The 12,904-nt window shown below is 36.2% G+C and overlaps 1 protein-coding gene across 20 annotated transcripts in view; it reads right to left on the bottom strand.

Moving 5' to 3' along the window:
• Positions 1 to 12,904, bottom strand: part of ESRRG (estrogen related receptor gamma) — a 398,405-nt gene that overhangs the window by 47,875 nt on the left and 337,626 nt on the right. For all 20 annotated transcript variants that reach the window (XM_032681996.1, XM_032682006.1, XM_032681992.1 and 17 more), the window contains 2 exons: positions 5,302 to 5,412; positions 720 to 881 (listed from right to left, as the gene is read on the bottom strand). In XM_032681996.1, coding sequence (XP_032537887.1) covers positions 720 to 881; positions 5,302 to 5,412 — 273 coding nt within the window. The remainder of the gene's footprint in view (positions 1 to 719; positions 882 to 5,301; positions 5,413 to 12,904) is intronic.

The following is a 12,904-nucleotide window of genomic DNA, read 5'->3' as shown; positions in this document are numbered from 1 at the left end:
GGAAAAACATACCTGAATTGTTATCTGAAGAAATTGCTAATCTTCCAAGAAACTGCTTTTGATGACCCCCATTTTTCTTGCTAATAAGAGTGCCAGTCAGCTTTTACAGTACCAATGTATTAACCTGAAGTAGACTGCAGTCCATTTCATGCAGATCAAGGAAATACTAAGTCATAAGAGGAGACTTTTTGTACAATTCAGTACTTTCTACTGAATTGCTGGTACAATTCTGTTCTCACTCTAGTTCAATCAATGAAGAGAACAATTCCTCTGTGCCAGGCCAAAATATAACTGAATTTTTTCACCTCCTCTGGTCAGTATAAGGTAGTGTGGCATTTCTGTTACAGAGCAGCCAGACTTAAATTCAAGCAATGCTGAATCGGATGACTACAGGGGAGAGGACTTGCACTACCCTTCATACCAGGCTGATGCTCTGGATAGCAAGGTAAGTTTATCTTAGTAAAAGCAATACATGAAAAAAATTAATTCACTAAGCAGTATATAAAACTTATTAACATAGTAACACTCACTGCAACAATACCACTACTTCCAAGGTAACATATGTTATTACCTAACCCATGTTCTATGTGAATAAACTGGAGTCTTAAAGAAAACTTTACGCATTGTAGGGAGAGAAAAAATAGTATTTTTTACCAGAAGAGAATAACCCATGCAATGATTTCTGTATGTTATCTATTTGCAATAAATACTGTATGTACCTGGAATATGCTTAGCCCATCCAATGATCACCACCAGTTCTCTGTCTGCCAGGTCACAAAGAGTGGTAAGTGCTTTGATGTCACTGTCTGGAACAGTGGGGTCAGGCATAGCATAGATCTTCTCTGGTTCAGCCACCAGCAAATGGGAGACAATTTTGTTATCTGCAAAAACAGTCCAGAACAGTACAAGATCACCAGTAGTATCATTCTACATTTCAAACAGATGGCTCAGATTTCAAAGTGCACAAGAATTTGTCTTAAGACACTCAACCTAATTACACGTTATCATAACTTCATAGGCTTCTACAAGTGGTTACAGCACAAACCAATCTGATCCATTAACAATGTTTATCAAGCCAGACATGCATGTTCTTAATATAGTAAATTTAATGGAACATAGAAATACATGATTACCTTCTGTTACTAAAGTACAAACCTTATAGAAAAAGATTCATGCATTATAATATACTTTGGACTGCACAAATAGAAAAGTTTTGCCTTCCTCTAATCCTCCCATTCCCAAAGGCAAGTGTATTTTTTGAGCGAGTAACTACCACAAGCAGTTAGTGAGTCACTGAATTCTGCACCTTCTGTCAGCAACTCCAATTACCATTCTTTCTGTTAGATGCTGCTGTTAAACTGTCGCCACAAAACTGATCTCAGGACTTTCTAAGCGTTCATTATCTCAAATATCTTAAAATAAGGGTATCCTTCCTATTGAAACGTTAAGAATGAACCTGTATTCCTTGGGGCCCATGCTGTAAGAAAAATGGGGTGTTGTCTTACATGAACTTGATGTTCAGCGAAACACAGAAACTTAGAATCATGTATACAATTAGCTTCTTAAGTGCAAAAATACCCTAATGATCTCCTTTCATTTTCAAACAGGAATAACCTTAAAATCAATGAGAATAAAGAGTGTAAAACTATGGAAAATAGTATGCAAACTTTACCTCAGAAAACTTGTTTTGTGCAAAGAATGATACTTTATCATAGTCACATACTGCTTATTTTTATCTATGTAGCATTTCCATTCATGTGTGTAGTATTTACTTTTTCATCCAGATGACTTGTGAAATCTATTTGGAATAATCAATTAAGTTATACGGAAAAGTGCAAAGAGGAAACAAGAGGAGAAGAGCCTGGAAGATTTACAATACAGTGTTGCTGTTCTATAAGTAGGATAAACATAAAATGAGCACTATATCCATGTGAAGGCACAATGGAAATATTTTATCTCTATACGGGAGCCTGATTTATTACTCTGAGAAGGCAGAACTGAAGAACGGAAAACGGACTAAAGCCTCCTAATACAAGATACATTACTATATTTCCCAATATAGTTACATTTTATTTTTCATGGTAAGTACATCTTGTGACCTCAAATGCCCCATCAGAATTTAAAGCCCAAAAGGCACCTTTCAGTGATTTTACACGAATCTGTTCCCTTTGGTGGGATAAAGAGTTATGGGGCTTGATATAAATGGAGAAGATGCCAAGCATTTTCTGACTGGAGAGAAAGCTGTCAGAATTAGTATAATTTTCCCTATCTGCATATAAGTCACAGGATGGAACACACTGTCCTCCTGTAATGGAAGCTGACTGGGATGTGACTTGCCCAGCAGTGTCCATGACATATTTCCATAACGTACTCACTTGATTCAGATTTCTGATACTTTATTGCTCTTTTGTGACACAGACTCCTTGATTCTGATCTACTGTCTCAACAATTTTTGCCTTATTCCAAATTTGTGTGTCAGAAGTTGTGATATATGTTAGTCCTTCATATAATAAGTGCAAGAGCCAACTGGAAACCATCACATCAAGCATGTTTTATTACAAGGGGATACATTCATGCTTTATATGAACTATAGGAACTAGGCCAACTGAGCAATTCTTGATCTCAATATTCTCCTGATTATCAAACTGATTAATGAAGAATTCTATTCTTATTTAAAGATGACAGATGATAGATTTAACTTATATTGGCAAACAGCCTTTGGACATTTTTTAAATTCTTTTAAACAGTCTCTTCATATTCTGTTCAATTTCACACAGAAAACATGGGAGAGAGAAAAATTAATATTACTTCTTCCCAAATTCCAATTTTTTTACATGGTTTGAAAAGTAGAATAAGTGAATTACAGAGTTTCTTAACATCTAAACATACGTAGTTGAGGACTTCAACTTTGTGATGTTTTAACCAGTTATAAATGAATGTCCTCTCATCCCCAAGTTCTGGGGGTTTTTTCCATACAACAGAAGAAATGGCCAAAGAACCTCTTCCATTTTTGTATGAGGTTCCTCACCAGTGGCATTCGCTAAATGATTCAGGAATATTGTATATTTTGATTCAGGATTCACAAAATCTCTTTTATTTTTTTTTTAATTTTGTGATTAATAAGATCTACAAGCAGACCACTAGAGTCCATGGTGAAGCTGGAAAATACAGTATAGATCAGAAGCAGCTGTAGGAAAGTTCCTCCAGGCACCTGTTCTCACCCTGTAGAGGGAAAAAGCTACATGTATTGGCTCATGCACTAGTATAAAACATTGGAAAATTTTGAATGTACTTAGAAAACTCCATCACTCAGGAAATTGAATAGCCATGAGCACTGTTGCTAGGTAAATCTTATTTAATGTTTCCCTAATTAGAATCAATAGAACCCAATTTTCATTCCTGCGCCTTTGTTACACACAAACTATCAGTCTGGGTCCAGAAAATCTCCCAGGCTACTTCCACACAAACCCGATTCAACTATTTCAAGTCTGGACTGTCAAGATTTGAAAATTAAGTTTTATAAATGTTTGTTACAGAAATGTTTGTAACTGGACAAGCTAAGAAAAAGGGAGGCACTTAGATAATGAGCAATGATTTATGAGGAGGTTAGTTTATCTCAGACAAACGGAGCTTAAAGAAATTGGTGTAGTTATAGTCTTAAAAGTAATGTAGTACCACTTTGCAGTAATCACGGGTTTACACAGAGAATCCTGGGTTTTGGTACAATTGCATTAACCTCAGTTCATGCCTTAAGGGCTTGGGGCTTTTGGGTTGGAATTTATTTTTTTTTTGGTCTGTTTGGTCTTGGCTTTTTTGGTACGTTAGGCTACCAGTCTTTCTACTCAATGACAATATCAAGTAATTGAAAAACTGAAAATCTGTGCACCCAGGAAAACTAAACCTCTAATGAAATTAAGCATTAGAGTTTATTAAATTTTATTGTATTATCAGAAAGTTTTTATTATAATGTGCAAAATCTGCTTAGTGCAGCCCTAGATTGTATTTACAGAACAGTGGGACAGCTTATGGAGGCTGAGTAGAAGATGCCAGATTGGACAATTGAAGGAATATAATCAGCATAATGTTTTTTGGAAAGGCAAAAGGAAACTATGCCATATGTTCACTTAAGCCTTAATTTTATGTAAAACTGGCTGTTTTTTCTTTGACACAGCTAAAATGCCCTTTCACTTAGAGTTCAAAGACTGTTTATTTGCTCTCCAGATCCCCATATGCTCAAACGTATTGTACACAGCACTGTCCCCTACTGGGGAACACGATCGGAAACAAATTCCATTTTCAATACAGCCAGGTATTTTCAAGAGGCTAAAACTGACATGTGTTTTGTCAAAGGCTTAGGGGCAGAGGCAAATGGGAGACAAGGAGGAATTTGCCCTCCTTATTTCTCTGGCTTATTTATCCATTTTAGGAGTAAATTAACCTTCTCGGTAGGAGCAAGTGGACACGTGTATTCTCGTTTGAATTCGGAGGAGTTTACAATACTTAATACAAGCGTTATGCCTTTTCAGGGTAATACACCAACCTCTTGCACTACAGCTATAATGCTATTAAATTTACTTCATGGAATTAGTACAGTCGCTGCTTGAGTTTATATAAGCTGCAAAGCAAAACCCCTAACTATTTTTAGTTAATCGCAAAGAGGATGGAACTTGTATTTTAGCAATGAGATGATCATCTCTCTCTCTCCCTCTTAATTTCAGCCTGGCAAGATACAATCAAGGACATTAATAAAACATAACAAAACAAAGCAAAAAAATTGAAGAGGGTACTAGAGCCCAAACTACCAGTCTCTGCTTTGTTATTAGTGTGGCATATTGCTGTTTTAATCTAATGCTAGGTAGTGTATTAATCTATAGGTATAAATTAATGAGGCTCTTAATGTATTTTCATTGGGAGGTTGAGCAGTCGAACTCATTTAGTTAGTGAAAACTACAAAAATCACTTTCTTGTGAAATCTGAAAGTAGAAGCTTCAATGAGCTAATGATCACAGTATGAACCATTTTATGTACCACTGAAAATAAAGATAACCTGTAAATGTAAAATTTGCACTGCATAAACCATGCTTTTATACACTTCCACCTGTAAAAAACACTCTCTGTTCAACTCCACTTGAGAAAGATGAGCATATTTAAAACAAAACCTGTTAACAGCTAAATTGATATAGTTTTCATGGCAATATCCTCTGACCAAACCCTTGTTCCAGTCAGAAGGAGCTCAGCAAAGAGGACTAGGAGTCAATACCTTGTACTCAAAGAGAAATTTCGTGTATCTGGTGTACTCACATGGCTTTTTTGCTGGCTGAACTAGCTGAGGGTTCAGGTATGGGCTATTCTCTGCATCTATTCTGCGCTTGTACTTCTGGCGACCTCCACGTACTCTGTCTAGGCGGACACCTACATTTGGAAAAATAAGCAAACATGTAATTAAATGTGTTATGATGTTGCCTTTCAGGTAACAATCTTCTACTTCGTGCCTTCCAATATTTATTATTAAAAGCATATTTATTTCAAAAGATTAATTTCAGAAAGCAATGGAGATCAGCACTACAAGTATTTGCAAGCTGTTTGGATTTTCACACATGCAAGACTAAATATACAGCATAATTTCCTGTTTGTTTAGAACCATTCATTCATTTTTACATATTATTACAAACAGCTAACAAGTTTAGCTTTCATTTGAAAGAGTCTGATCTTCAGTCATCTTTGCCAGAAGCAGAAGTTCAGAGATATAGAAGCCTAACATTATGAGAAGTACAGAGAATTAGAACTTTAGAAACAATGAGTGCTGTATAAAGTTTAGATAGTCAAAACCAATGCTTCTAATTAAGATGGATTAAGATAGCCAGAGGGTACAAACTAAGTATCCCTAGTAAAGTAAGAATATATATGTGGCTTAAAGACCTGAAATGGTTCATGAAGGTTTGAAAGAAATTGTACAGCTGTGCATTTAGATGTCATCAACGATGAATTAACATTTGTATTCTACTTCCATACTGTTCATTGCTTTAAGAAAGCACTCTGCTACCTGTTTAGTACAGATATATAGGAGTTTACCTTCCTGAAACAAGCTACAGCTGCTCTCATCGACAAAATGAAAAAAGGTGGAAAGATGGTAGGTCCTATAAAACAATGAAATATTTCTTTCTGAGTCACCCAGGCAAATTTCCAGACAACCAGGATGAATGTGACTATAACCAAGTAGTAACATAACACTGAAGTTGAAAAACTTGGCACATATGCAGGGCAACAGGACAAGTAATACCAAGTGCAAAATTTGTCCCTGATGACATGGACTTAACTACACAAGAATGCAAGGACACATTATGTATCAATGATCCCTGTGAGCAATGTAATAAAGTGCAACTCACTTTCTCACTCTTCTTTTCACTGTCTATTTTAGCTCTCCTCCCTCTATTTATATTTTCCACTGCCATTACTGTGCCCTACTCTACTACTTCCCATCTCTCTTCTCCCTTGCACAAAATACCTCCAGAACTGGCTTCTGGACAGCAGGGGAAGCCATCACCAAAGAAGTCATGGTTTATGTGCACAGCAAGAAGAACACAGCACAGAGTTTACTGTTTATGAACCTACACTGGTAGCGCAGTCTAGTTACCAGCAAACATCTGTCAAACCCCTTTCATTCTTAAAAAACAAAGAGGATTGACTGGGTTTTGGTGAAGAAAAATTATTTTCCCAACCAGCCAGAAATCCAGGGCCAACTGTTGTTTGTTGAGGAGGTTTTGTTTCTTCTTCGCTTGTATTACTTGTTCCTTCTTTGCTTGTATTTCTTGCTTTTTTCCTTTCTTTCTTTTGTTGTTCTATCTCCTACTGTCCAAGCTGACATGAAGCTAACACATGACAACACTCACTAGCTGACCCAAGGAAGACAGCACTTTACAGATCTAATTCCATGCTCCTCTCTCCGCAGGGAAGGCTTTGTGTGCATGTGATTCTCATGCACCCAGACGCACTGTTGGCATCTATAAAGGTTACTAACACAGAAGATACTTGGCTTAAGGACACAACCAACATCTGCGACTATAATGCAGTGAATTGTATACAACAGTGCTCAATAGCTTTTGCCCACCAGGAAAGTGGGCAATGATCACCTCTACTTAACAGTGAAATTTCATTTGTTTTACTGCAGAAGACTGCCTATTTCACTCTGTCAAACTCAAGAAGCACCCTTCTCATTGTATGCTACCAATTATGATTTTGTGAATCACATGAAAAACAAACCACATACCCAAAGAGGTCAATAAGTGTATAATTATGAATGAAATCTTATTTATGGTAATTACCTATATAACTTGTGACTGATTTGTGGTCTAAGCTATTTGATAAAATTTATGGTGATCCGATCAACAGAACATGGTTATTTTTGTTTGGTTTTAAAGTTATACTTAGAAATGCACAACTACAAGACCACTTTAAAAACAGACAGCTCAAATCTTTTCAGAACTAATGATAACTCACTGTTCTTCACCCTTGAATTGGGAGCTTGAGGTACACCTGAAGCAAATGACATCTAGGACAATAAATAGCAAAAGACCAAGGTTTGATAGTTGAATATTCAGAAATAGGCAAAGGATTAGAACTAGCCACATGCAATATTGGTGGGATTATGAAAAAGACTGCCCAGCATTTGAAGAAAAATAGATAGAAAATGATTTCTGCATAATTCAGATGCCATCCTTCTTTCTGCTTGGCAGCAGATTCCATAGTGATAAAAGATGGATAGCATGAGACAGAAGTATGTTTAATCAAAAGGTAATGGAACTGAAGCTTAAATTAAAATAATATAAATCTACCAAGATGAACAATTTTTTTATCTCCTTTTCATTTGATGAGATACACAGTCAAGCCATTCACATACTCAATGGAAGGAAATACAGACAAATATCACAATAGCAAAACTGTACTTAGAGCCACGCCCTCATGTAATATACACAGTTATACTTCCAAATAAGGCTTTCCTTAAAAAAAAATTCTAAATAACTGAGGAGCAATTGTACTGCACATTTTAAAATTACCTAGGTCTATAATAGTACTAATTCTAATGTGAAAACATTTTTGATAGCATAATACCAACAGACTATAAATTAGAGGTTTATAACCATTTCATTAAAACTGATACAGAGTTTACCATCATTTTGGCTCCTAAAATTTCCTTGCTCTTACTACTATAAGAAAGTAGCTACTTTAGAATCAATTTCTGATAATCCAACACACCCTAAGTGATATTTTACTTCCCGAAAGCCCTTATGGAAGTAAACACAATGCAAGATACTGCTTAAGAAACTGTACCCATCTGATATTCCATAAAAACTTTGAAGTTTGGCAGATAGCAAACTGAAATCCAGAGGTTCCTGAGTATATTCATGCATTTTCACCTGCAACTCCTACAGCTCGTATGAGAGAATTCATTACATAAAGATATATTTATCTGCTATCAAGACAGTAACAACTGATGCCTCCTCTGTTAGAAAAACAAAAGGAAGAAAGAAAAACAATTTTTTTCCACAAAAATCTTCATTTGGTGCAGAAGGAGCTTTACATCTTGATCACAGATATAACTGCTATAATTCCACACAGTCTGTATTCAGATTACTAAGGAGGATATTGTGGCATCTAGCTAATGTACCAGGGAGAAGTTAAGTAGAAATCTGCTTTAGCTCCGCTGTGCATGTGGCTTGCCAGAGTCTTCAGCAACTCAGTTCACTCATCCTATCAATCCTCAACTATGAAGTGAAAAGAAAGATACATGCTCCACCCAAATGAACTCATGTAACATCACCCAGTGAACTGCACTGCACGTATTATGATTACAGTTCTTCAGGGTCAAAACATCCATTATTGTCACTGAACACAGCTCCACCAGAGACAGGGAAGTTGTCTCTCTGCATTCCCTAATGCTCATTTTAAAATCCTTCAATAAACAAAACCAAGAGCCCTAACGCGAAAAACAGGGTGACCAAAGGGTACAAGTAGGAAGAACGGGTTTGCCACCAGTTAGGAGACCAATTACATCCAACATTCAAGTGCAACACATTCACTTTACATCTCAGTACCTGCCCAGCTCATGAACTCGCCTGTTCAGGAGTGATGGGTAGTAACAGATTTAGTCATGATTTACAAATCTCAGAAGTTAAGGGTTAGACTAGAATTGTAGTATATGGAGAGATGGAAACTACGTCAATCAATACAATAGCTACTTTTTTAAAAGAAAGCCATTACACATACTAATACATTCTCCAGCTGGTCTTGAGGGAAAAAAATGCTTTCATAGTCACTATACAAGCTTCTAGCAAAAAAGATTACCTCCTGGTCCCTTACATAATCTTTGCATGATTCCTATCAAATGCTTACCAACACAAAATTACATTGGGTGCTTGCTCTACAGTGGATTTGTCTACATAGTCTTGCACAGAAATAAGTGAAGACTAGAGCTGCTGTACCAAATGAGCTACCCACCACGTAGTTCAACCCAAACAAACTTAACGTAGGCAAACCTGAACTTGTTTTCTCTGTACTTCCTTATCTGTTCCTCCCTCACCAAAAATTGCAAATTAGTATTTCTATTCTCTATTCTAGTCCTTTTCTCACATTGCCTTGACGACCTCATGTGGGACAGGTACCCATTGTGACAATGTTACATAATCAAAAAGGTTGTCCTTATTATGGATTTTGCAAGTTAGGTCCTCAGTATGATAATCCTAAAGAACCATGTCATCTCATTTTCCATACAGATCCAAGCCATATTAAAAGTATACTCTTTAATCCCTTATCATCTATCTCTGTTCTTTTTTCCATCCCCTCCTTCTTACCCTGGCTACAGGTTTCCACTTTCATTTGTTCACTTGACCCACAAACATTCTTGTCCTTTCCACAGACCTCTATACCCACAAGAAATTCTCAGACTAAATTGGAAGGCATTAGTCCAATCCTTCAAATCAAGACCTACTCACACCAGGACTGCCTGTAAGAAATTGCTCTCTACCTTTAATCGTGGAGCTTTATATTTTGGAAACAATAAATCTAATTCATTTACATATGAACTAACATCTGAATAAATCAAAAACCCCTCTCTACCTTCCAGCACATCGGTAAAGAACAGGTTTGAGGGCAGAATCAAACCTGCAATTTTGACTTCCTTCAGAAATTTCAAATTCTGCTCTCTTCCTGTTCACCCTACATAAGAGGCTTATGACAAGCTGGTATGTTCTTTATCAATGCCACTCTGGCAAGCTCCGCCTCTAAAACAGCATTTGATAGGTACCAAATATATTCCTATCTCTTTTTTTGATACATGTAACTGGCTAACAATCCATTTTCTACAGATGTCTGCAAGATTCCCAGCATTGTGTTAAATTTTACAGTGAGACTGGTAAGAATGAATATCCACATACCTGCATCTGGGCAAGCTTCAGAGGAATATCAGTAACAGAGGAAAAAAACCCCCAAATTAACAGCAAAACTGGAAAGCGCAAAAAGAATTTTACTGGCAGGTTTGGATGTGGTTCTCCTTTGGGACAGCCTCTTGATAGAGTGTTTCAGTTCACTTGAACATACTGTGATTATTTCTAAGATTGCTGAGTAAGCTTGAGTGAATATTATAAACTCTGTGTTTTGCTTTTATTCACATAGAACAGAAAAATCAGTTATTTTTCCACTGTGAACAGAGACAGAATGTATTTAGACCTAAGAATGCACAGTCACCTAGATACTCCATAGACTCTTCAGTAACCTCTATAGTTTGGCATTAGGAGGCCAGTGCATCAACCCTTCAGTCTGAAAGATTTGTAGTGGAAAAAATACTTCCACTTTAAACCATGAAAGACCTCTCTCAGTAAGGTAAAGGTGCAGAAAGTAACAGTGCATGAAGAAATAGGATAATATGAGCTATTTTTTTTTTCTGGATCTGCATATTGTTTTATGTGCTGAATTACAAAGATGCCAGAGGGCTTCTGAAATCAGCTTACAAAGTATCTGGATACCACATGTGGGTAAAAATTCAGCTAGGGATGTAAAATACGGGTCTACTAGGCAGGCAAGATTTTGAAAACAGAGTCCTAAGTCATCAAAGAAGATAAAAGCTATGACTCACATTAAAGCTTTCCTGATCTACAACTGAACTAACAATTAGCAGGGGAAGGCTTTAGTGTTTTGTCTTCTGATAGCTATCTGCACAATTAAACACATTACTTAGTGTAGCATAGGAAGTCTAAAAATCATCTTCCTACTTTACATTCAGTCAATATCAAAAACTATTGGTTAATATGGGATAAAATTGGCTGTCCCCTAGAGGTTCCTATAAAACAATTTAGTTCATGAACCACCTATATAATTGACTGAAAGACAAAACAGGGTTTATTATCTTAATATCTAACTTGCTCTGTGACTATAAGTTGTCTAATTGATCTGTTCCTCTGACAACGATTTGCAAAAACCAGTTTATTATTTAAAAAACCAAAATAATCAGGCTAATTAAAATACTTAGTGAATTATTCCAGGTTGAAAAAATCAAAAAAGAAAAATACTGCTTCTGTAAAACAAGTGCTTCAAACCCACCCTTTATTTCAGATTTTGCTTATGTTTAATAGTTAACAAAGTTTCTAGGCAACCAAATGTAAGCAACTTCAGAAATTTCATTTTTGTCCTGGGAGGAGGAGATGAGAAGGATGAGATGGATTTTTGCAAAGGAACTGACAAAAACACCTCTTAGGTTAAAGCCCAAAGGTTTGTTTTTTTCAGTTTGACAAAAGAACTGATAAATGTATTACTTACACAGCTCAGTACTCAACCTCTTCAAAGGAACATTAACTTGGCATGAACTAATCATCTACATGCTGAAAATTTGTGCACTGTCATTTATGCATTAAACCACAAAAGAATGTGCATAAAATCCCCTCAGTTTTCCCATGTAAATGAGATTTCGTGTAAATAAGTTCTATTATTTCTTAGCACAACTGATTTCCTTTGAAGAACAGTCCATAAACAAAGATGTTCACGCAAAGAAAATGTGGAATAAAATGTTTGAGAATCCTACTGTTGCTTTACATTTTTTAATGGCTCCATATCCTAATCTGTGACACTCACAAATACAAATTAGGTCACAGGCAACAGGTGACAAGTTTTAATTGAATGTCTTCTGTCTGCAATTCTGACAAAAGGTGAATGGAAATAAATGAGTCTGGCAAGACAGCCCTGAGCCTTACAATACCCAATACCTCATTATTTTTAAACAGCTATCTATAAACTGATGCTGACAAGCCTTGAACCTTTTATTTCTGTTCAAGAAGAGGTGAATGTGTGGAAAGAAAGAAGAAAATAAAAAAAGAGAAACATGACAGCTACTCTGTTGCATTAAACATGCAACACCCGTTATCCCATTATTAGCTCAAATATTACAAAAGAATATCTTTTATACTTCACATAAGAACATAGAAAAAAAATCTGTTTCTTTTTTGGAAGAGATATGCTCTATGCACTTAGTTACTAGTGCCTAAATTTGACCTTTTCTGAGTTATACTACAAGGTTTTCATTGGAATTACGCTAGACTCACGCTGATTTTAAAGAGACTGAAATTAGGCCAGTGAATGCAGGTTATAAAGCTTCTACTTATTTTCCTTCAAGTTTCCAAAGTGAGGAACAGCCTGTGTTGCAGCAAAACGTGCATATTTGTAAACTGTGAAGGAAAAGCAATGCAGAACTAGGATTGTGTATGTATAAAGCCCTGATGTTTCTGAAATTAAGCAGTTAACATTACATAATAGTTCTCTCCCCACTACCTGGATTACTAATATACTAATTACCAGGAAGCAGTGTAAAATACTGCAACAGCTTTTATGAATAACAGAGAAAATACTGTTGCTAATTGCA

Source organism: Chiroxiphia lanceolata, chromosome 3, assembly GCF_009829145.1.
Source record: "Chiroxiphia lanceolata isolate bChiLan1 chromosome 3, bChiLan1.pri, whole genome shotgun sequence".
NCBI classification, from domain to species: domain Eukaryota; kingdom Metazoa; phylum Chordata; class Aves; order Passeriformes; family Pipridae; genus Chiroxiphia; species Chiroxiphia lanceolata.
The sequence above is the reverse complement of the archived record's forward strand: the minus strand, read 5'-3'. Positions and strand labels throughout refer to the sequence as shown.